The sequence below is a fragment of the Telopea speciosissima genome, chromosome 10 (genome assembly GCF_018873765.1).
Source record: "Telopea speciosissima isolate NSW1024214 ecotype Mountain lineage chromosome 10, Tspe_v1, whole genome shotgun sequence".
Lineage (NCBI taxonomy): Eukaryota > Viridiplantae > Streptophyta > Magnoliopsida > Proteales > Proteaceae > Telopea > Telopea speciosissima.
This window is the reverse complement of record NC_057925.1, coordinates 55127101-55150911: the sequence shown is the minus strand read 5'-3', so window position 1 is coordinate 55150911 and position 23811 is coordinate 55127101. Positions and strand designations below refer to the sequence as shown.

At 37.3% G+C, this 23811-nt stretch overlaps 1 protein-coding gene across 2 annotated transcripts; it reads right to left on the bottom strand.

The window, feature by feature from the left end:
• Positions 1-3851: 3851 nt before the first annotated feature.
• LOC122642864 (tRNA (guanine-N(7)-)-methyltransferase non-catalytic subunit WDR4) lies at positions 3852-23357 on the bottom strand. 2 transcript variants are annotated; one of them, XM_043836466.1, is made up of 10 exons: positions 23169-23356; positions 18991-19155; positions 18124-18304; positions 17147-17203; positions 16986-17056; positions 5357-5435; positions 5202-5261; positions 4918-5018; positions 4738-4798; positions 3852-4457 (listed from the first exon to the last, which is right to left on the bottom strand). In XM_043836466.1, the coding sequence occupies exons 1-10, from the start codon at positions 23300-23302 to the stop codon at positions 4065-4067; spliced, it is 1302 nt and encodes a 433-aa protein (XP_043692401.1). In that variant the 5' UTR covers positions 23303-23356; the 3' UTR covers positions 3852-4064. The 2 variants fall into 2 exon arrangements, with proteins under 2 accessions (XP_043692401.1, XP_043692402.1); XM_043836467.1 differs by lacking the exon at positions 17147-17203 and having other exon boundaries at positions 23169-23357.
• Positions 23358-23811: the final 454 nt, after the last annotated feature.

The window sequence follows — 23811 nt, the reverse complement described above, 5'->3', positions numbered from 1 at the left end:
TCCCAATAGGGTTACATTATAAGATTCTATCAAACCTAAGTTTCTAAGCATTATGATTAGTTCCTTGTTTCTATCCACTCTTAAAGCTCCTACTATTGTTTTTGAAAGACTTACTTTTTATGAAGAGAGTGATTGAGATTTGAGATAGTAGTAGTGCACTAATGTTCTTTCCTCACAAGAGATTAAAGGGCAAGGGAACATCATCAAACCCTTATCCCCATTACCTAAAATACTTTCCACTCTTAACTAGAGAAAAAAAGTGTTCCCATCCCATCCCTTTTTGACATCAAATTTGGTCCCTTTGAACTTCTCATAAAAAAAAAAATGCTATTCTTGTTTTAGTGGATAGATACTATATACCTTCTCTTGTCCTTATTATGCACATCAATGAAGTTATTTTAGCCAAGGTAAGGTAATAAAAGTCTTTGTTTTTTTCTTCTCTTCTCTAATTTCAATACCCTTTTTCTTCTTCTTCTTCCCTTAGCCTCTTTCAATTCAATCCAATCCAATCATGGAGTAGTTCTTTCCTTCAATTTCTTCTGCCTTATCTATTCAACCATTTTAGTCTCTTTTACATATGCATAGGCATTTAGATATGTACCTTTCACCTAATCGAATATGCTAAAAAAACAAAACAAAACAAAACAGCCACATGTCAAATCCTTATTGGGAGTTGAATATAGTGGGACCTCTCTAGATGATGCATTCTTCTTTGGTGGAAAGTGTTTGATGACCCCACCTTTTTCATAGACCAAGTGGACATCACTTTCTGTTGTGACAAGTGTTTAGTAATTTTGAGTAAAAGGATCTAGTGTTAGGCTGAGCACAAATGTCAAGACCTAAGTGGTCACTTGGTTGACTAGCTTAGCCACAGAAGAACCCTGATCTTAAGTGTCCATAAGAAGAAGAAGGGGATCAATGGCCATTAAAGTCTTGGGCCCAAGAGAAGATGAAAATGACCCTTTAATGAAGAAGTAACCAACTGAAACAAGGAAAAAACCAGTGATCGATCATGATGTGTTTTGTTCTCTTATATTGACCACATTAAAATTTGTGATCAGTTTAGAGAAAAAATGGGTTGTAGTAGATTTTTTCCTTTCAAAGATTCCAACCCTTTCCAATAATGTTCTTTGAGCAATAAAAATAGGAATTTTGGTGGGATTAATGGTAGGGCTGCAAACGGATCGGATTTGGCTCGGATAGTGCTATATCCGCATCCGCATCCGATTAGCTATCGGATAGATTCGGATAGTGCTAAACGGATACGGACACGGATACGGATCTGATATTTTATCCGTTTACATGTAAATATAGCTTTGCAGATAGCTAGAGCCTATCCGTATAGCTTTCGGACGGATTCGGATAGTGCTAAACGGATACGGAAACAAATTTTGACTATTCATTTACACCCATAATTAATGGGATGGTATATGAGTTTTGTAAAAAAAAAAAACAAGTAAATGATTTTAAGAAGATGCCCATTGATTCTCTTTCTTAATCGAGTTTTCCCACTCCCCTAGTCAAGGGAGAATCCCTTGCCCATGGCTATCAGTATCTTTAATAGAACAAGAATTTTTAATAGAATAAGTCACATCACCAGTGAGCAAAAGATTCTTTCCGCTCAATGGCTGAAGGAAAACTTTTCCCTTTCTTTTCTACTCTTTAATTCTTAGTAATAAAGAGAAAAGAAACGATTCTCTGAGCATAGGGGTGTGCACCAATGAAGCGTGATAAGATGGGATCATACATTGAAGGGAAACAATGCCATTTTATGTGAGTAGGAGAGAGAGACATTGAGGTGCAGTGTCCCCTACCCTAGTGGCTCAAAGAACCTTTTACCTAAAGAGAATACTTTAAAAGAAAATATTGAAAAAGAAATATATGCTATCAATTTTTATTTTCTTATTAAAGTCTTTCCCCTCATTGGTCTCCTCATTTAAATATGTTAGCCCCACTCTCTCCTCATTAAATATATTATTTCATTGTCTTTCTTTTTTTTTCGTTTTTTTTTTTGATCTACCCTAATCAAGGGCCCAAAGGCCAACTACAACTACCAAGGGAAAGGCTAAGAGAAACCAACATAAACCTACAATTACCAGGGGGAAGGGAGTGCCTTCAGCCACACATGTGAATCAAGAGAGTCTATCACAAGACCTCTTCGGAACATGCCCTTCAGCTGACAAACCATTGATCAATCAAACAAACGATTGTTCTCATTTTCTTATTTCACTACTTGCTATGGACTTGACATTTAAGATATCGATATAAATGAGAGCGTGTAGATCCCATATCCTTAAAAGAAAAATGAAAATTAAGAGCAAAAGCTATCCCTCTTAGCAAAAAATTTTGATGGTGATACTCAACCCTACTGAATTGAAAGGACTAAGAAGTTTGTCCAAAGTTCAAATACAGCCTTAATATCAGCTTGGATTCTCTCTAATAGGGTGAAATTTGAACCCTTAAAACTCAAGTAGTGGCAATTGGTGATGGGTGATGGGTGATGAGTGATGAGTGATGAGATGAGATACCAATTGGAAGCCAAAAGACAGATTTGGTTTTGTCCTTGGTCTTTTATGCTTGGATAATCAACTGACACACTACACTGTCTAAAGTACAATTAAAACATCCTTCCCTTGGGGTTGGGTTGGGTTGGGGATAAAAAGAGGTTTTGATTTTATGTTATCTTAAGCAGAATTGAAGCATTCTATTTAAACACTTGGCATATCTTCATGTGGCAGGTTAAATGGGTCCTAAACTTCATTGATGGGTAAGTAAGCCTCGGCCACCCCCCCCCTCCTAATTTTAGTCCAAAGGCCAAAAAGATCCCACCCACCACTGTCCAAATAAAGTCCAAGGAAATTGATTAAACACAATTAATGGGGTCAAATGATTAAGACAGACCCAAATAAGACTTATGACCAATGGAACCAGATCCTCTCCAACGTGCATCCAACGGTTGTACAGCATACTGGGATGCATGTCGGGTGGGCCCAACCGTACGATGCATGAGATAGACATTCTCTCCAACGTGTATCCAACGGTTGTACAGCATACTTGGATGCATGTCGGGTGTACTCAGCCGTACGATGTATGATATAGACGCATTGGCACGCTGGAGAGATTCTGAGTCCTATGACCAATACATGGAGTCCTTTCACATTTGGTGATCAACAATTGAAAGAGAGAGAGCATTGTTCGAGTAATCAGAATCTGAAAGGAAAACCGTAATAGAGTCAAGGGGCAGCAAAGACGAGGAAAAGAAAAGAAATGGTAATAAAAGATGTACTGCAATGATAAAATAAAGGAAAAGGAACAGTAACCTGTCCGTGCTGGGACAAGGGGTGCACTTGTCTTTTTTGCATTCGGCTGTGTCTGGACACAGGTACACACCCAGTCAAAGCACCGGTTAGCGTTCTTTCTCCCAGAAAATAATATGGAAAGACTTTGAAGAAGGGTGAGATGTAATAAATCTCTTGCCACATAAACAGAAAAAACATTTCATGCAATTTAACACTTAATACATATTGTCTGTTACTTTACCACTACCACACCACGTAAACAAACAATTTTGATTTTTAGAATAAAATATTCCACCCTACTTTTTTCCATCAAACAAACAAGGCCTTAGGGTTTTGAGAGTCACAATTGGGACAGAGATGGAATATGATTAAACCAGGGTGGGAGTTAAGAACTCTAAACTAAACTATAGACAAAAGGAGGGCCTCCAAGGATGAATTGGAATTACAAGTGTGGAAACAAATACACACTATCCCCTCAGTAGATTAAAGCCTAGAACTGTGATAATGAACTCAATAGATTCCAATACACTACTTGCAGTAAAACAAATGACCAACTGTGATAATGAACTCAATAGATTAAAGCCTAGAACTGAGTGTACTTCAAAATTGGATTTACCAATCCTACCTTCTCTCTGACAGGAAGCACATACTGTGGACCCTAGACAAGGTACCGACTGAGGCAGGCAACATATCTAAATACAAGATTAACTATTTTCTAATCCAACTGCTTATCCCCTAAATGTAACTCATGTTCATCCTGGTAACCTATTGTTTGAGCTTTCTATCATTTCTGCTCTTCTTTCTCAACTCTCGTTTATCCACTGAATACTGCTTTTTAATTAATAGATTACGCATGGCTATCTTCACCGCCTCTGTGGCTGCCGCCAATGCCTTCTCTTCTTTCGCAAGTGATACACATCCCTGTAACTTTTCAAGCACTTTCTCGCCCCCCGGAATGTTGGCATCCTCCAGCATGCATGGCTCATTCTCACTGGAGTCTAGGTTGTTGCTCATTTCGAAACCAGCAAGAACCTTCACACGGGCCAAAGATGTAAAATTTGATCCATGGATATTGGAGGCACCTGTAACCATCCACAAACGACCTGCAGAACTCATGCCAAGGCTGGTAGCAATAAAAACGTCCCCCATGGAAACCACCTGCAATAAAAACCCACCGGTTGTGTGTTAGAAGAAAGCATGCAAGTTATTAGGTAACTGAGCCAGAATCTTTGTAACCTTTCTTTTTCTATGTCGAGCCAACACAAGACTTCAAAAATTCATGCATAGTGCTGGACCCCATTAGAACCCATCATTAACCTGGAAGGGTTTGTGTAGATTGAACAGGTTGGGTTGAATATTGGAATCCCTACCCAGATGCCAAATTTCTACTACAGAACACCCAAACATATTTAATATATTCAGCATTTAATATGCTTACCTTGACAACAGAAAGGGTTCTACCAGAAAGATCACAATTCAGAAGCATCACTCCATGCAAGCTATTTTTTTGGGGAGTGGGTGGTTGGGGGGGGGGACGATGTTAGAAGCATTGATATGAACCCAAAATTTTAAATTTTAAATAGGAAACAAAACAGTCGAAAAGAATTGGAGGGCTTGCCTTTGAATGGCCACAGCAATTAATGAACCAACAGGGAAGGTGCATATAGCAGTCACAGCAGGATGGCACACTTCATCTCCATTAGACTCTACAAGTTCTGCCTTCAGAAAGCAAGTATAAACAAGTAAAAAAGTAAATGCTGATGCTACAAAGCGGTCACTGATGGCTGAGGGAAAAGCTATCAAGTGACTTGCATAATCAGAAGATTTATAAACATCCCTCCAATTATGTGTTGGCCTTATTGACATACACTAATGGTCAGACAGAAGAACAAAGAAATTCACCTGTGCTCCAACTTCACAAGTGTGAAGAAGGGATCCAGAAGCAATATCCCACAAACGAACCTGAAAAAAAAAATAGACTACTAGTGATGCTGGGCTTTCAATTACTAAACAAGTTTAAGCAGTTGAATTGGAGCTTGGCTTTATGAAATACTCACTGTTGAGTCACCACCTCCAGAGAGAAGAAATCCTTGCGAGTAATCAGGAGTACAAAGAAATGCAAGGCAAGAGACAAACCTGCATGACCAGCACAAATCAGTCTCCAACTGCTAAGACGTTGACAGAATTACCACTGAACTTCTTTTTCCATTTAGAAACTCAAACAGTTGACATATAAGTATGTCATATTAATATATAAAAGTACGAACGATGTTTTAATTATAAAATTTAAGGCATACTTTTTTAAATTGATAAAATTTTCTTTGGATAGAATTTATCCTTCTTGTGTTCTCCCTAAGGGTATAAATTGGTGCCGAACTGGGTATTCAGTTCGGTTCCAAAGAGTTTTAGTGTTCCGGAACCGAACCGAGAACTGAATCGGTTCTGAAAATCAATACTCAAACTTAACCTGTTCGGTTCGGTTCCAACTCCTGTACTGGTTCATATACTATAATATAATAGTATTATTATAAACTAATACATAGTATAATATATTAGCATAGTTGTCAAGGGGCCGCCTTGGCGTCCAGGCAATTTTGCTAGGGTCAAGGCGACCGTCGCCTTATTGCAAGGCGCCTTGCACTGGTTTTATTGGTAATGAACATGGTTCTGACACTTATTTATGCCAATATCAATTAAGTAAAGGATTTCATTTACTTAAGATATTATTCATAAATAAGCAAATACCTCCCTATTTGAATCTAATAAAATTAGTTAAAAAATCAAATTCCAAAATGATAAAAAGTCAACCCCCCAGTTCAAGAACAAAAACTTGATTTTCGGCGGTAGATGAAATTTTCAACTTTCAAATGTTGGCGTCTTTATCAAATCTTAATATAAAACATTGTTAAAAACCAAAAGATCGGTAAAATATTCATTTGTTTTGATATCTAAACAAATATTTTCATTCAGAGTGACTTAGACAGCTTTCGCACACCCAATAAGGTTTAATCGGAACATAACTCCTTCAATATAAATCAGATTTAAGCAATCTTGGATTTGTTGGAAAGCTGGTTTTGTATTCTACCTAATACAAAAAGACTCATGTAAAAATAAAATCATTTTACCTGTCAAACTTCTTAGAGAACAAGAACATTTCTCTACATCGAGAGCAGTTTAATTACTTAAAGATAAGATCATATTTTTAAGAACAGTATAAACCAAATGTGGGACTACCTATAACGGGAAAATGACCAATTCCAAGAACAGTATAAACTAAATGTATGTATTGATTGTTTCAAACTTCCAATAGCTTGCTTCTTCAGTTCTATTGTCTTCTAGTTCTATGTTGATTTTCAATAATTTGATGTGGCTTAATATTGATTTTCTAGGACTTGATGTGACTTATTGTTGATTTTTAATGACTTGATGTGGCTTAATGTTGATTTTTTGATGACATGGTGTGGCTTAATGTTGATTTTTGATGACTTGAGGTGGCTTAATGTTGATTTTTGATAATATAAGGTATATATTGTAGCATACTAAATATGTTAGAAAAAAGGGAAAATAAAAAATAACACTTGGGCGTCTAGGTGGGTGCCTTGTTGCCTAAGTGCTTAGGCACCCCACCACCGCCTAAGGTCGCCTTGCCGCCTTCACAACTATGTTTATTAATATTATAGTGTATTAATATACTATAATTAATACCCAAATTCAGTTCGGTTTCAGTTCGAACCGACTGTTCCTATGCTGGAACCAGAACCGAATTTGGTTCCTACATTTCAGATTCGGATTGTAACCAAATTTTACTCGGTTCGGTTTATCTGGATAAAAGCTTACACTTCGTTTGGTTCCGCATTTATGGTGTTTTTCTGTTCAAAAAAAATAGCAATCGGGAAAATTGCATAAATGATAACAAGATTCATTCATTAGATTCTCTCTCTCTCAGACCCATCTCGTCAAGTGCCCACTAAGGTGATTGCGATTGATTCGATTGTAACACTCTTTCGTTTAGAATTTAAGAACACCCTGGCTGATCTCAAGCGTAGGTCATCTCCACTTTAGGATTTAGGTGAAGTTGAAGTTGCAAGCAAAAAGGTATGGGCGTGCTTTCCTGTCCTGTTACAAATCAGGCTGTCGAGTTTGTAGAATCCGGTGGCGTTAATGGGCTGAGTTGGGAAGCCGAGTTACTTTAATTCATCTGGAAGATGGGTTTGCCCTGCTTTGGAGTTGGATTGGGCATTTGTTAATTTGAGGTTGTTTCTGTTGAGGAACAATGAGATTGTTGGTAAAGATTCGGGACCAAGGATGAAGGCAATGGGAATAAAGTTGGAGTGAAGACTAGAAGGAAATTACAGGTCGTTTTTGCACCCCATTTACTAGAAAGGAGCTTGTGAGTTTGTGATTGTGAGAGAAGGGATTTTTGGAGTAGACAAGTAAAGGTTATTTTATCATTTATTTTGGTTTTTATATTTCAAGCGAAGATTGAAACTTGGTTTTTTGAGATATGAAGCTCTTTGTAACATGGTGAATGTCTTCTTGTGAGAGAAGGGTTTTTTTTAAAACGTAGTTCCTCTTTTAAGAAATTCACTTAACGGAAACATATTCAAGAGAACAGCCTTCAATATAAGGCAGCTGTTAGCCCTGGACTTTGATTTACATTCTATCAATTATTTTAGAGTTAAGGGGAAGGAGAAAAATGTCGAAAGTACCCAAAAAAAAAACAATAGGGAAGTTGCAGTTCTTCATGGTGGCCCATGTAGACACTGAAACTTTGTCACACCCTAGAAAATCCTCCAGACAATGAAAAATTAAATCTGACGCTGCTCTCTAAGATCGAGTGGCAGAGGGGTGTTTAGGGTTATATGGGTACTTCAGTAAAACTGTACCTATAAAGAGTTAGGCCGAGTCTACTTAAGATTATCTGGTTTACGATTACGGTATACCTACCTTGTTTACCTTTTTAAGCTAGAGTGTTTTTTTAAGATAGGTACCTATTTTATGGGGGAGGGAGGGAAGATGAGAACCAGGAGCAGTTGTTCTCATTTTAGCTCAAGTGTTATTTAGGCTTTGAGACTTCCTTTTCTTTTTCTTCTCCAAAATGCTTACTATTCTGCCACCTGGTCCACCATCATCTTTGGCTTGAATTCTACTTATACATTGGATCACCATGGACTAAGGCACTTGTTTTAATCCTAATTCTTCTTTTAAAATTTACTTTCACTTTTTTTTCTATCCCTCTTGATAAGATTTTCATGAACAAGGTAGCCTTCTCACTATTGGCAGCCCATGTTGCAAGGCTAACACTTCAGTGGCATATATCATTGTAACCATGAAACTAAATCTCAGTCGAAACTGAACAAAATCTCCGAGTTGTCTGGGTTTCGGGCCTGGACAAAACGAAACCCAATTTCAACCCTGGATTTCAACTCAGAGAGGCCTGGGGTCAAAACCAAGTGTCGAAACAAGATCTGAAACGTCTCAATTATGGGCCTGACCGAAACTAGGTCCAAAACTGAGATCTTGATCCTTGATTGTAATGGGAACCTATGCTTGCCTTCTCTTGAATAACACAACCATCATTTACAATCCCAATCTTAGTAGATTTAGTCCATCTCTTCAATACATATCAGGGTGTAAATGTATAGATCTTCCTCTCATTAAGTACTTTAATGACATGTTTACAATGAATGCCCATGAACTCAAAATTTTTACAGCTACATACATATTGGAAGACTCAAATGTGACAAATCTTTCACCATTTTCCCTTTCTTTAGTAACTTTATACACGCAAGTTGATCCTACCACCTCAGCAATGTCACAATGACAGGAAATCCACCTTTTACATTCCTCTTCAAACATAGCATAGGCAGTCAATATTGTATTCTTCGGCTGTTTCCTATAACATCGTCACATCACCCTACAATTTAGCGAATGTTTGATTGGAGTTAAAATCTTCAATTAATTCATTCAAGTATAACCGTTCAATTGTTTTCTCATACCGCTTCAAAACTTAAAAGAGATTCATTTTCTTTTCAAATATACCTTATGATAAGTATTACTAATTTCACTTCGTTGAGTTATTCACATGTCTGCACAAAAGAATTTCATACACCAGAGCCCATTTCTCTGAATTGCAAATAAATCTTCCAATCATTTCTTTCCTTTAAGTTTGAACTCTTTTCGCAATCCATCCCAAGCCCTAAAAAAAATATCATCTTCGATTTTAGGATCATATATGACATTCTTGAACCTAAGAGTATAGGCTAAATAGTGGTTTTTAGCTGCATTAAGGTATGCCTTTGTTCTGGCATTATAATAGCAATAACTTTCCCTATAACAACATGTTAGTCTATAAGAATTGTATTTTAGTACTCATTCAAACATAACTTTTAAAAATGTTTGAAACAACCAAATAAAAGATTCTATTGATTCATCCGAAATCAATGCAAAACCAAAAAATATAATTAGCCAATGATGGTTTACATCAACTAAATAGTGCAAATGGCCAACCATACTTGTTTGTCTTATAGGTTGCATCAAAACAAACGAAGTTACCGAAGAAAAATCAATCTTGAATCAACCTTGTATCCACTCAAAAAATTGTCATTTTATCTTCTTTATCAACTTGCATATTGTGAAAAAACATTGGATCTTCTAAACAATCATTTTTCAAATACTCGAATATAGCTTGAATATTCTCCATTTTTCAGCTCCCTTGTATGCTTGCTATGTAAATAATTTTTGCACTCTCCTTTTGTAAAGCCACTATTTTCATGTCTTTCAGCTTCCTCACATAAATAGTCATACCTTTCTGTAGGTAAGATTCCTGAATTATCTAATGTTGAAATCTTAATAACCTGTGTAGGTTTTACAACCCTCTGTGACCTAAGCAAAAAATTTCCACTTCAGTTGTAAGCATAGTTGTCACGGCGTCACGGCGATCCAAGTCGGTGGAAGGGTGTCACGTCGATATATCGACAATTCGCCCGCCATGGCGTTGCCATGGCGAGCATGTCGACCATGTTTAATTTTTTATTTTCTGTATTTTTAATGTCATTTAGTATGGTATAATATATGTCCTATAACATCAAAAATCAACATGAAAGTGTACTACACTACTACTAATATACTATGCCACTATGGTTTAATTCATGAAAGTGTAACTAATATCCATTAGTGTATATGAAAGTATGAAAATTGAAAATATAGATTAACCTATCAAATACTTGAAAGCAATAGTAAAATCAAATGATAGGCTAACTTTCGAAGCTTGATAGCAATAGTCTTTCTTTAGTGTATGTGATTTGGAGCAAAGCATCTAAGCTATTAAATGGTTTAAAAAAAAAATTTTAATCTAACTTTTATATGTACAAATATCGACCGATATGCCAACATATCGTGGTATGGCGTCCATGGCGACGCCATGGCGTCGCCATGGAAGCCATATCGACGATATATTGACATCCACCATGGCGTAGCTCGATATGCCCCTCTCCCACGCCGACGCATGGCGCGCCATGCGACGCCATGACAACTATGGTTGTAAGAGAATGATTGTGCTCATACACAATTATAGTAACCGACCATATCCCATCCTGCATAGGTTTTATCACAATTTTGCTTTACTACTTTTCGATGACCTTTTTAACATTCAAATATTCTTCGCCATACAGTACATTTTTTTGTTTTTCTTGATCGGCCTTTTCAGATGTAAAATTTCCCCAACAAAGGAGTCGTACTACAAATTTGAGCCTCACTTTCTAATTCTGAGAACCACATATGTCACAATCAGACAATCAGATTTAATTTTAATTTACGAATGTTATTTTGTACCAAGTTCCCAACCATCAATTGAGAAGATTTGTCCATCTGAGGTTGTTTGTTTTCTATTTTTGAGTCTAACATATTGGTTGCTAATTTTGTTGACTGAAGAGGATATTCTGCGATTGTGTTCCTTGTGACCCTACTGCTGAACAGAATACTAGTGATCCTATTATGGACTGGTACCTAGTTAGGAACTGGTTCTACATTATTTGGCTGGTTACCAAAATTTCATATGAGCACAATCATCCTTTTGTAACTGAAACAGAAGCTTTTTTGCTTATAGGTCACAGAGGGTTATAAAACCTACACAAGCTATTAAATTTCAACATTGGATAATTCAAGAATCTCATCTACAGAAGGATATGATTGTTTATGTGAGGAGGCTAGAAGACATGAAAAATATTTGCTTTACTAAAGGAGAGTACAAAAATTATTTATGTAGCAAGCGTAGGAGGGAGTTAAAAAAATAAAGATATTCAAAATGTATTTGAGTATGGAAAATAAGCATCTAGAAGATCCAATGTTCTTTTATAGTGTACAAGTTGATAAAATAGATAAAATGACATTTTAATTTTTTGGGATGAATACAAGGTCAATCAAGATTAATTTTTTCTTCGGTGACGTCATTTGCTTTGATGCAACCTATAAGACAAACAAGTATGGTCGGCAATTTGCATTGTTTGTCAGTGTAAACCATCATAAGCTAATTTTATGTTTTGGTGTGATATTACTTTTGAGTAAAACAGCAAAATCTTTTATTTGGTTGTTTCAAGCATTTTTAAAAGTTATGTTTGGACGAGCTCCAAAAACAATTCTTACAGACTAGCATGGTACTATAGGGAAATCTATTACTATTGTAATGCTAGAGACATGTCATCGCCTTTGTGGCATACCTTAATAAAACTAAAAATCTCTCAGTTACCTATACTCTTCACTTCAAGAAAAGGTTCAACAATTTTATATATGGCCTTGAAACCGAAGAATTTTTTAGCTTGGGATAGATTTCAAAAGGAATTCAATCATGAAAGAAATAAATGCTTAGAAGATTTATTTGCAATTTGAGAGAATGGAAGAGAATCCTTTTGTACAAACATGATAACAACTCAACAAAGTGAGAGTACTACTACTTATCTTAAAAGATACTTGAAAAGAAAATACAATCACTGCTGGCTTTTGAAACGGTTTGAGAAAGCAATTGAACGATAATGCTTGAATGAATTAATTGAATATTTTAACTTCAATCAAAGTTTCCCTAAATTATGAGGTAATGTAACGATGTTAAAGGAAGGCAACCAAAGAATACACATTGACCATCTAATGCTATTGTTTGAAGAAGAATATAATAAGTGGATTGTCTTTCATTATGCTATTGTTGAGGAGATAGGATCAACTTGTGTGTATAAAGTTACTAAAGAAAGGAAAATGGTAAAAGTTTTGTCACATTTGAATTCTCCAATAACACAGTCGTATGTAACTATAAAAAAATTGAGTTCATGGGCATTCAATGCAGACATATCCTTAAAGTACTCAATGAGAGGAAGATCTATATACTTCCACCCCTATGTGTATTGAAGAGATAGACTAAATCTGCTTGGGTTGGGATTGTAAATGACAATGATGGTTGTGTTATTCAAGAGAAGCCAAACACAAGCCTTGCGACAAAGGTTGCCAATAGTGAGAATGCTACCTTATTCATGAAAACCTTATTGAGGGGATAGAAAAAAGTGGAACAGATTTTAAAAGAAGAATCAAGACTAAAACCTAAAACAATTGCCTTAATCCAATGTTTCAACGAGTAAGCGGAATTCAAGCAAAAGATGATGGTGGACCAAGTGGCAGAATAGTAAACATTATGGAGATGAAAAGGATAAATAAGTCTCAAAGCTCAAATAACACTCAAGCTCAAAAAGGTAAACAAAGTAGGTATACAGAAATCTTAAGCCAGCAACTCTTAAGTAGACTCTGCCTAACTCGTTATAGATACAGTTTTACCGAAGTACCCATATGACCCAAAAAAAATTTAGATAAGAGTACAATCTACTTATATAGTGAGTTTCAATGTGCTTCTGGTACCGCTTTTTATTTTTTATTGTAATGTAGCTGCTCTATTTAAGAAATTCACTTAATGGGAACATATTCAAGAGAACAACATTCAATATAATGCAGCTTTTATACCTAGGAGGAATTGGGATGTTGCATCTGATAAGTTTTTTGATATGGGGAACATGTAAATCTGATTGACATTGAGAGTTGCAGAAGTGCTTCTATTAAAATTCCTTTCAAACACATTTCTGCTTCTTTTCTGATTAAGAAACACTTCTTACATCTCGTTATCAAACATGCTATTATACCATAGAAACACTCCCGCGAGGCAGAAGTGTTGCTAAACGCTATTATACTCTTTCTCTTGTAGATGCAAACAATCCTAGTCACTTGCTCTCCCCCCGCCCTCCCTCCCTCCCTCCCTCCCTCCCTACATGCTACTCTCTCCCTCTCTCTCTTGGATCCACATTCTTTTGCACAACAGTAACTCCAAACTAAAGAAACACAGATTTTTATGCTGAAGAAACAACAACAAACACAGCCTTATCCCAACTTAATGGGGTTGGTTACATGGATCCAAACAAGAACAAATAAGGGGAAATTGACATGAGATGGGAATGCGTAAATGGAAAATGACAAAAGAAGGATGGAAGATTAAGAGAAAAGTGGAAAATGTAAGAGGAACGAGTCACAGTTTAGTAAGTCAGGAGAATCTTAGCTAAATCGGGTTTGCTACATGGATCCTTACCCTCCAATAGGCTCTATCCGAGGTCATACTCGGTACAAGACCTAGGCTATGCAAGTCCTTCCTCACAACTTCTCCTATGGTTATTTTAGGCCTGCCCCTAGCTCTATTAACTCCTTTCAATCGGGATCATATCACTCCTCCTTACTGGAGTGTCTCTAGAAAGGATAAAATAAGAAACAAGCGGATTAGAACTGACTTAGAAGTTGCCCCGATCAATGAAAAGCTCCGAGAGAGTTAATAAATAAAATATTGAGAGTACAATGAGTGCTTTACGTGTAGATCCAGTGTCATTGATAAAATAAAATGAACAAGAGAACTGAATAAGGAAGTTTGAAGTAGAAATTTTTACAACCTAGGCACTGTCCTAAACAAGGAAGCTAGGAGAGTGTGTGGGGCCTACTTGAAGAAGAAAAACAAGAATACTATCTCTCTCTTCCTCCCTCCCTCCCTCCCTCCCTCCTGAGGCTGAAAGGGCAAAGGTTTTAAGCTAGCCTAGATTGATAGTTCGAACTCTCTTGGATCTTGATTCTTGTTTGATAATATCCTAGCAGAACAAGCCAAGAAAAGAGGATTGGGATACAGACCGCGAAATTTCAACTTATGGACTAAAAGTCAAACTAATCTAACAAACCAGCATTATTTTGGTGTATGCAGTAGATGGTTGACACAGCCACAGCAGTCCAGGTGTTAAACGTCCGGTTAAAAGAGCAGAGCCCTTTTAAATTACCACAAATGAACAGTAAAAGATGAGGTGGTTCATAGTCTACAAGACTTGCAGAAATAGACATAGCAGATGAGCAACTCTATAGTATTTGGTCTATATTGCATGTAGTATAATGTATTACCAAATACTGGAGCCTAATGTATTACCAAACAATGTAAATCTGTAAAATAATCTCTACAACCATGAAAAACAATCCATATTGCATAAAACATCCTAAATCAACAAACTGCACACTATATATCATGTCTTGCCATAAAAGACTCCAAATTATCTGTAAATTCACGATGATTTATTCATATTCAATAATATGTGTTAAAATGTCCTTTGTTTACCTTCTAAAGCTATGTTGGACCCAGTAAATTGGCATAATGAATACCAATATTTAATGCCTGCCAACGAAGAAATTACACAATCATTGCACAACCAAGAAGAGTAAAAACCAAAACTGCATCCAGAAGAATATCTCTTTTGCCACCATGCTAACTAAGCCACTATATTTTGGGTACCAAATCCAGAACTTCATCATGGCTTCTTGCATCTTTTACACTACACCATCTTGATCTTGCCAGAAGTAAATACTAAATGTTCCCATCAAACTTCTTTTTTTTTTATTTTCAATGTGGCAACAAAATTATATAAATCAAAATGCATAATAGAGAATAAGCTCCCAAAAAGAAAACGGAGGCAGGGAAAAAAGGAGCTGGGAAGGGAGAAAATGAAGGGGCAAGACCTTCAGCAACACCCATTCGCCCACTCCCAAATAGAAACAGTGCAGACTCACCACTTATCTCCTCCTCCAACATGCCCCAGAGCATCCAAGCCTATCTGTCACCCCCCCCCCCCCAAACACACACACACACAAACACAAAAATCCCAGGAAAAAGGGTATTGTCACGCAGACAGACAACAGACACAGACATAAAGGGACAAACTAAAAAACAACACTAAGGTAACAGCCAATAAAATAAAAGAAATTACAAAATAAGAAAGAAAATAACCAGACAGGAGGTAAAACATTTGATATTGAGTAGCTATGCACTGCTTTTCCACTATCCCCTTCCCCTCCCATGGCCTCTAATAACGAAGTTCCTATATCCATTCCTTCATCTAACTTCTATGATTTGCAGATACACTGGAAAAATTCACTTCCTCCACCTGGAGCCTTTCTACAGTCGCCATTCTTCCAACCACTGTCATTAGCGTTCAAAATTTTCAAACCGAAAATCACAAAACTTATCTTCACCTACTGACATTTAGTAAGAACCTAAAATATATCGGATATTTTTTTATTGAATTAAAAGTTATTGGGTCATTACAAAAGCTTAAGTTGTAAATCAAGTGTATCCAGAGCAGCGAAAAGTTCAGTTCAATAATCCCTTTTAAGTAACTATACCTGGCGTTGCAATGAAATCCATCAAGTCATTGATATGACTTAGGTAAATGAGCCATTTAATCCTTTATGAAAAACAGTAATGATGAGCATTCTTGATAGACATTTTTCAAGTCACACCCATATCAAGGGGAATTGATAGGATAGACCATGAAATTATGTGTGTAGGTAGTAAAAATAGCAATTACAATGTTTTATGTCTAACTGTAATGAGGATGTTGAGATGGATAAGTGATAAAATTAGAAAAGATGAAATAAGGAATGAACAATTAGAGCTAATCTAGGAGTAACCACGATACATGATCAGTTGCGAGAAAGTCGTTTGAAATGGCATGGACATGTGCAATGGAGGCCCTTGAGTGTGCCAGTATGAAGGGGGGGATAAGATTCAGATCAAAAGAGCTAAAAGCGCCTGGGGTAGGCCTAAAATGACTCAAGTAGAAGTGGTGAGGAAAGACATACATAGCTTAAGATTAGTAACAAGTATGGGTCTGAATATAGCTAATTGGAGAAAAAGGATCCATGTAGCCGACTCCATTGAGTTGGGATAAGGTTGAGTTGTTGTTATGTCTAACTGTAATGAATTGCTATATCATTAAAGGCTTTGCATTTTTTTTCCCTCATGGTTAAAATCTTTGGCAAGTTCACTTTCAACAAAATCTTCTTTAATTTCACTTTCAATTTTTGTTTTTCTATCTAAGTGACATGGGGGCACATTAGCAATATGGGGCAATGCCTGTGGATTATGTTATGTGTCAGAAATTCTGAATAAAATGCTCAGCATGCAACAAAAAATGCAGATGCTACAACCAAGGATAATGATAATTTCCTCCTCAAACTAGCTTCAGCATATAAATTTCTAAGTGTATAAACTATGGTCAATATAGAAAGTAAATTTGTGGAATAAGAATTGGGAAGAATCAGAAATTCAATAAAGAGTTGGAGGCAGTAACTTACTCAGTATGCCCAAGGCAAAAACTTTGTATCTCATGAGCTCCCTTGAAAGGTTTCATAGGAAACATAGTAACCTGCCAAGACAAGAATAACTAGTGTAAGATGAATAAAAAAATCGATATTGAGAATAATATATACTTCAATGGATTTGAAAATTGGATTACACGAATTTTGAAGTCCCGGTCAGCACTAATGATGAACCGCCCATCTGGAGAGAATTCCTGCACACTGAATCATTAATGAATAGACCAATACCAATACACATAGATAAGAGTGCTCAGTTAAAATTTAGATGGATCAGTATCTGAATGAAATGGAATAATATTGACAGAATTGGACATTATCCGAGAATAATCTTCCAACCAAATGCAGCTCTTGGAATTAGATCAACTCTGGCGATCACTAAATAACATTAGAGATCCTGATTGCATAGCATCACATTCCTTTCATGGTTTTTGCATGTTTCGGGTGTAAGGTGGTCTTGTTTTCTCTAACTGTAAAGCACTGATATTTTCATCACAAGCCTTGTTAAAATGGAAAGTTTTTCATATGAAAACGAGGACATTGTGATAGCATAACTGTTAACAAAACAGGTTTGTGGAATAATGCTTGAATGATCAATGAGATCAGTCAAGCTCTCTATTTATAATAATAATAAAAGAGATTACAAGGGGAAACACTATTCACGATACTGTTCACGTGAACAGTGTCACAGCCCTAATTATATTTCTACCCTTGCTCATAAATACATAAATAAAAAATAAATAAAACACCCAAAAGACCAGAATACCCCCATGGTATTCTGGTGTACATAATTTAATAATAACCTTTCATTTTTTTATTTTATTTTATTTTATTTTTATTTTTTTTTGGGGGGGGGGGGGGAGAGGGAGGTTGGAAGTGGAGGGGAGGAATGACACAGATCCTCCACCATCAGCATCAGTTTGTATAGCATGCATCTGATCTTAACAAATCCATCTATAATCAACAAGATTTGCTGTCAGTTGCAGATACATTTGCTCATGTTGACTGGAATAAAAATGAAAATGAGAAGGAAATGAGATAATAAAGTAACAAAGCATGAGACAGGTTAAAACGCTGAATAAGCAAGGCAAGGTCAAAATAAAAAAAGGATACACACCAAACTAGTTATGATGCTACAATAGTGAGCAAGAATTGGTGCTGCTTTCTTATTGACCAAAGGCTGATTTCCCTCTTCCTCGTCTAAACTCACCACCCACACAACACCGAACTTGTCGGCAAAACAAACAAAAAGACCATCATGGCTTATGGCAACTGCACTCACTCGCTTTTCAGAGCATCTGGATCATTACAGCAAACGGGAAAATAATCAGAAATAAGTTAAAGATAAATTTCCATTGTGGTTATTAGAAACAAATAACTAATAGAATACTACAAAAAATTAGAAACAGAAACAAACACAAAGTTGTAAATACAACATACATAGAATGATAGAACGTTAAAGAAACCCACTGTTTCATGGGTCCCAGTAAATACATCTCCAAATCAAACAGTCATCATCTAATAAATAACCATCTGATTCTAGAGTGTTCCGTTTTCTCTTTTTTTCTCCTTACACTCTTCATCATATATTTGTCTGGGCATTAGAGGGATGGTGACAGAATAAACCAATATGACAACTAATCAAGAAAGATTCCTGAAGTAGGACATACTCCCTTGTCAGATGATACATCTAGAGCTGAGTCCAGCACTACTGATGTGAAATATATGTATATAGTGCTGTCAGAAAAAGAGGGTGGGCCTTGGTGCAACAGTGAGGTTGCTCCATAGTAACCAAGTGGTCACGGGTTTGAGTCTGGAAACAGTCTCTCTGCGAAAGCAGGGGTAAGGCTGCGTCCCTCCCCAGACCACACAGTGGCAGGAGCCTCGTGCACTGGGTACGCCTTTTTTAGTGCTGTCAGATAACTTTACAGTCACACCAGTGGGTATTATCTATTCAACAGATTTAAGAATTTCATGAACTTACACAGTACGTAGGCAGCGCCAGGAATCCGTGGTCCAAATCTTGACAAGTTTGTCATCCCCAGCAGATGCAAAGAGCCTCCCCTTTGCACCAAAGCGTATTGCCCTTATGGAATCCGCATGAAGAGGCCCACCAGAATCATCAAGTAAAGTAACCGGACAATCTCCCCTGTCAAGAGGAACGAAACAATAACCAGATGTACATATTTTTTTAGCAAAGTCAAGAACTGACTTCCAGAGCACCTCCTATCTATAATTACTTTTGGATCCATTTGGTTATATGTAAAATGTAATAACACAGAGCTAAAACAAAAATAAATGGAACTTTTCCTAATCATTAACAACAACAAACTCAGCCTTATCCCAACTTAACGGAGTCGGCTACATGGATCCAAACAAAACAAAGTAGGGAACACTGAGGTCTAATCAAAAAATGGAAAAATACAAATGAAAGATGAAGGAAGAAATTAAAGAGGAAAGAGGCACAGCCCAGCAAGTCAGGAGAATCTCAGCTAAATGGGGTCTGCTACATGGGCCCTTGCCCTCCAATAGGCTCTATCCGAGGTCATACTGGGTACAAGACCTAGACTATGCATGTCCTTCCTCACAACTTCTCCTATGGTCATTTTAGGCCTGCCCCTATAGCTCTTTTAGCTCCTTCAATCAGGATCATATAACTCCTCCTTACTGGAGCGTCCCTAGGCCTCCGTTGGACAGACCTTGTTACTGACAAAGCAACTATTTTAGCATTAAAGGGCACCCAAGGGGGGTTTCAAGCTGAAGAAAACAGATTGATATGAGGCCAAACTAAATTCTTCTCAAATTGTTTTTATGTTTTGGAATGGGGTTGAGATTCGGAGACAATTACGTCTTCGGACTTATAGTCCTTTGCTGAATAAGTGATGCAGATAAGTCGTCTAAAGGGCTTATTTTATTAAAATAAGCCTTGGGTTGGGTTATGTAAGTGCAGGGCCTTTGATCTCATGGGTTTTCTTTGTAATGGGCTACTTTAATGGACCTAAAATATGGGAAAGTAGGAAAACGAGATTTACTTCATTAGTTTAGTTAGAGTCATGTTTTGCACCAATTTCTTTTAGAGTAAACATCTAGTAGACCCCCTGAAGTTTGTTGACCTATCATGTAACCCCCCCCCCAAGAACTAAAACCTTACTTACAGACCCATATAATGGATGGACTACTCGTTCCGTTATAGACCACAGTTAAGTGATGATGTCATCATTTTATATTCCAAATATACCCTTGTACATGTTTAATGAAAAATTACAAAGTGGAATTTACAGTTATATCCTTATATCATCTTTAACCTTAGAAATCAATCCCTGTACACCTGACCGTTGGCAAAGAAGACCGTTGGAGGAGTTGCAGGCGATGCGATGAAGCTCAATCTCTATTCAATAGCATCTGTCCAGGAGAAATCTGGAGCTCTTCTATGTTAGCTTCATCCCCAAGTGAAATCTGAAGCTCCTCTATGTTAGCTTCATCCCTATGTGAAATCTGAAGCTCCAACTTCTCTCTCCGATCACTGAAATTCCGGCAACAGAAGGATGGGAGAAAAGACTAACAACTTCTATTAAACAAGAGCACACTCCAGTCTTTGGTCCATGGTAACTAACGGGTTACAAGGAAGAGAAGAATAATGAAACAAAATCAAGGCTTTCTCCACCATCACTATTTGAAAACAAAGAAAATGGTACCTTTGGTGGGAACAAAATGGTTTCAACAAATGAATTTGAACTAAACCTAGTTCTTGGCGTATGAAAGAGATACAGACAGAGAGAAATAAGTAGCTGTTGCTTTCGCATATGAAAGAGATACAGAGAGATAGGGTAATGTGAAGATGATTATTTGCCCAAATGAATGCTCTTGGCAAAGGCGTCATCTCCGCGAGTAGCGGCACGCGAGGTTCAAGCCTCCAACAAGTTGAAAGATCGAAGAAGATGAAGTGGGGCGCGCGAGCTCCAACTAGGGTTTAGGGATTGGTCTCGGTTCCCTGAATTTCAAAGTTCAAATTGAACAATGAGTCCGACGGATAAACCACTAATCGCTGCTTACAAACTGAATCCAAAACCCACTAGTTGGGTGTGAAGTCGTTTGATCAGATTTGAATCACTCTAGTCTAGTAACCCCTATCACTCCATTACGGCGTTTGCAGAAGTAATCTTTCCAATCGCGATCTTCGAGCTGCGAAACCCGATGATCAACTCTGCTGAGTCGGAGTTGGTCATCGAGCAACCTTGAAGCTACTAGCGCAACCCATCTCCCCTTGCTACCGATGACCATCTCTCTGCCCCCACCCCCTGCTGCCGGAGCAAGCCATCTTCCCACCCCTCCCCCCACGGTAGTGCTGCTGCTTGAAGCTGCCCATGGATTCGAAGTAACCATTGTCATGACTTACTTCAACAATCTGAACCAATGAGATCCTTTGCCTCTTCATCGGACTGCAGTTTCCTTCAACAGAGACTAATTTCTGAAAACTATTCACCCCCCAAACAAAAATTCTGAAAATCTTCATCGATTCAGTCCCCCGCAAGACAAAAACTAAAAAAAGAACTAAAAACAAGAGATCTACACGACTATACCTCAAACCAACATGGTAAACAAGACAAACCTCCATTTCAGAACCCCCATACAAGCTAAGATCTTCAAGCCAGAAAACCAGATCATAGGAAAAAGATAAAAAAACTCAGAAACTAATTCAACTGAACATTTCCCCTGCCAACATAGATCAGATCCTTCCCTCCTCTCTTTCTCTTCCCCTACCGGATCCCAATCCTCGTTAAATCCACTTGACGAATTTATAAAATACTAATATTCCTTACCATTAAAATTGATTCCATGTAGACAAAAACTCGGCTCCAAACAATTTTTTCCTCCGCCTAAAGGGGTGTTTGACTATTTCGTTCTGTACCGTTCCGCTCTGGCGGAATTTGCAGAGAGCACTTCTAGTTCACCACAAAGAAGAACCAATACTAGCTGTGACTGTGACGACTGATTCCGAACAGAGAGAATTAGGTATGGCAAAGAGATGAAGAAGATGATGGTTGCAATGGTGAAAACAATGCTGTCCTTCTCTTTCAACCTAGCAGAGGAAGAAGAAAAGGAAGAAGAGTAAAGAGGAAAGACGATGGATAAAAGGGTAATTTGGACTTTTACTTTTTTATGGCTAGCTGACATCATCAATTGACCCGTTGTCTGTAACGGAACGAGTACTCCGTCCGTTATATGGGTTCGTAAGTAAGGTTTTAGTTTGGTAGTTCCTGAGGGGACTACAAGATAGGTCAACAAACCTCAGGGGGTCTACTAGATGTTTACTCTTTCTTTTATTATTTTATTTTCCTAGTCAGTTTATGTTACCTTATTAGTTAAGGATTGGGTTATTATTTTAGTTTCCTAATCAGTTTATGTTACGTTATTAGTGAAGGATTGGGTTAAGTCTTTTTTAGTATTTGAGTCTGTTTGTGAGTCTTCTATATACATTTGTAAGGGTTACAGCCTTGTACACGAATTTGATTATGAGATTGAGAAGGAAAAAAACATAGCTTTGTGCTTGGTCTGTGAGAGAGTATGGTAACTGGTAAGTTGCCATTGATGAGAGACCCAAGTCTAAAAGAGACTACACTATCTTCTTCTTCCCTTCTTCAATTTCTTGTTTTTTACTTCATTGTTCTGAAATTTCCTGCAAATCAGAGAACCGATCGAAGTATTTACTGTTGCTGGACCTGAAGTTTGAGATCCTCTTGTGGACTGGTTATCACTTGTGACTGGTCTACATTAATAAGTAGCACAATTAATTAGAAGAACATGCTCCAATCGACACCAAAACATGTCAAAATTCAATCCTTTTTTATCCAAAACTGAAGAATCACAACCAATACCCCTCCCCCAAACAAACAGAAAAAGAGAGAGGAAGGAGAAACCCTAATTAGAAAATATTCTCTTCCAATTATCTTACGTGATTCAAAACTCATATTATGTTAACTAACTGCACTAGTGACTTCATCTGACGCATTAAATAATTACGAAACCCTTCAAATCCAACTTTAACAGACGTTTGAACAAGTTCCAACCTTACGCAAATTCATCAAAGAAACTCGATCAAATCTTAGAAACTAGGAGAAGAAACAAATAGAGCATACTCAAGTACGTATCCAAAAAACATACTCCAAGTCAAAGACGCGAAGCTCAGCACCGGCAGCGACTGCGACAGATTTTTCAAGCGGGTGAACTGCGATTAGAGCCGGAGCTACCTCCATTTCTCTGTTAGTTTCTCCCTCGTCGATGGTTGTTTCCGCCATTTTCCCTCCAGAAAACAGTTTTCTTGTGTTATGCAATGGCAACCCGGAACCTGTTATTTTCTCCCACCACCAATTGGGTAGGGTTTGTTTAACAAAAGGAAGTAGGGTTTAGGGATTTGGACATTTAGAACTCTTCGTGGGCTTTCAAACCCAGCCTAGCCTTTCAAGTAGGTCCCTAAATTGACTGAATTATGATTAAATCCATTCATAATTGGTTTGGATTTAGGTATGTATTGAGGCTCTGAGCTTCTATCAGGAAAAAAAAATTTGAGGCTCTGAGCTTATTCTATCTGATAAAATCTGAACTGATGATGATGATGTAATTACAGTTATTGAGATCCATGATTATTCAGTGTAACCACTTATACTAAGTATGGTCCAAGGCTCATACCATGGTTCAAGTAAGCGGAATCGGCAAAGGGATCGGCCTCAATTCAATTCCGATTCCAATAATCGGTTGGGAATTAAAAAAAAAGAAAATGCCTGAACCATAGAAATACAATATGAAT

What these genes read in the sequence shown, in the direction of transcription:
- LOC122642864 (XM_043836466.1), bottom strand. Translation starts at nt 23,302, where the DNA reads ATGGCGGAAACAACCATCGACGAGGGAGAAACTAACAGAGAAATGGAG. An exon ending in TGGCGCTGCCTACGTACTGT is followed by an intron (nt 18,305 to 18,990) that starts GTAAGTTCATGA and finishes GTAATGATCCAG; the next exon opens with ATGCTCTGAAAAGCGAGTGA. An exon ending in ATTGCTGTGGCCATTCAAAG is followed by an intron (nt 4,799 to 4,917) that starts GCAAGCCCTCCA and finishes CCAAAAAAATAG; the next exon opens with CTTGCATGGAGTGATGCTTC.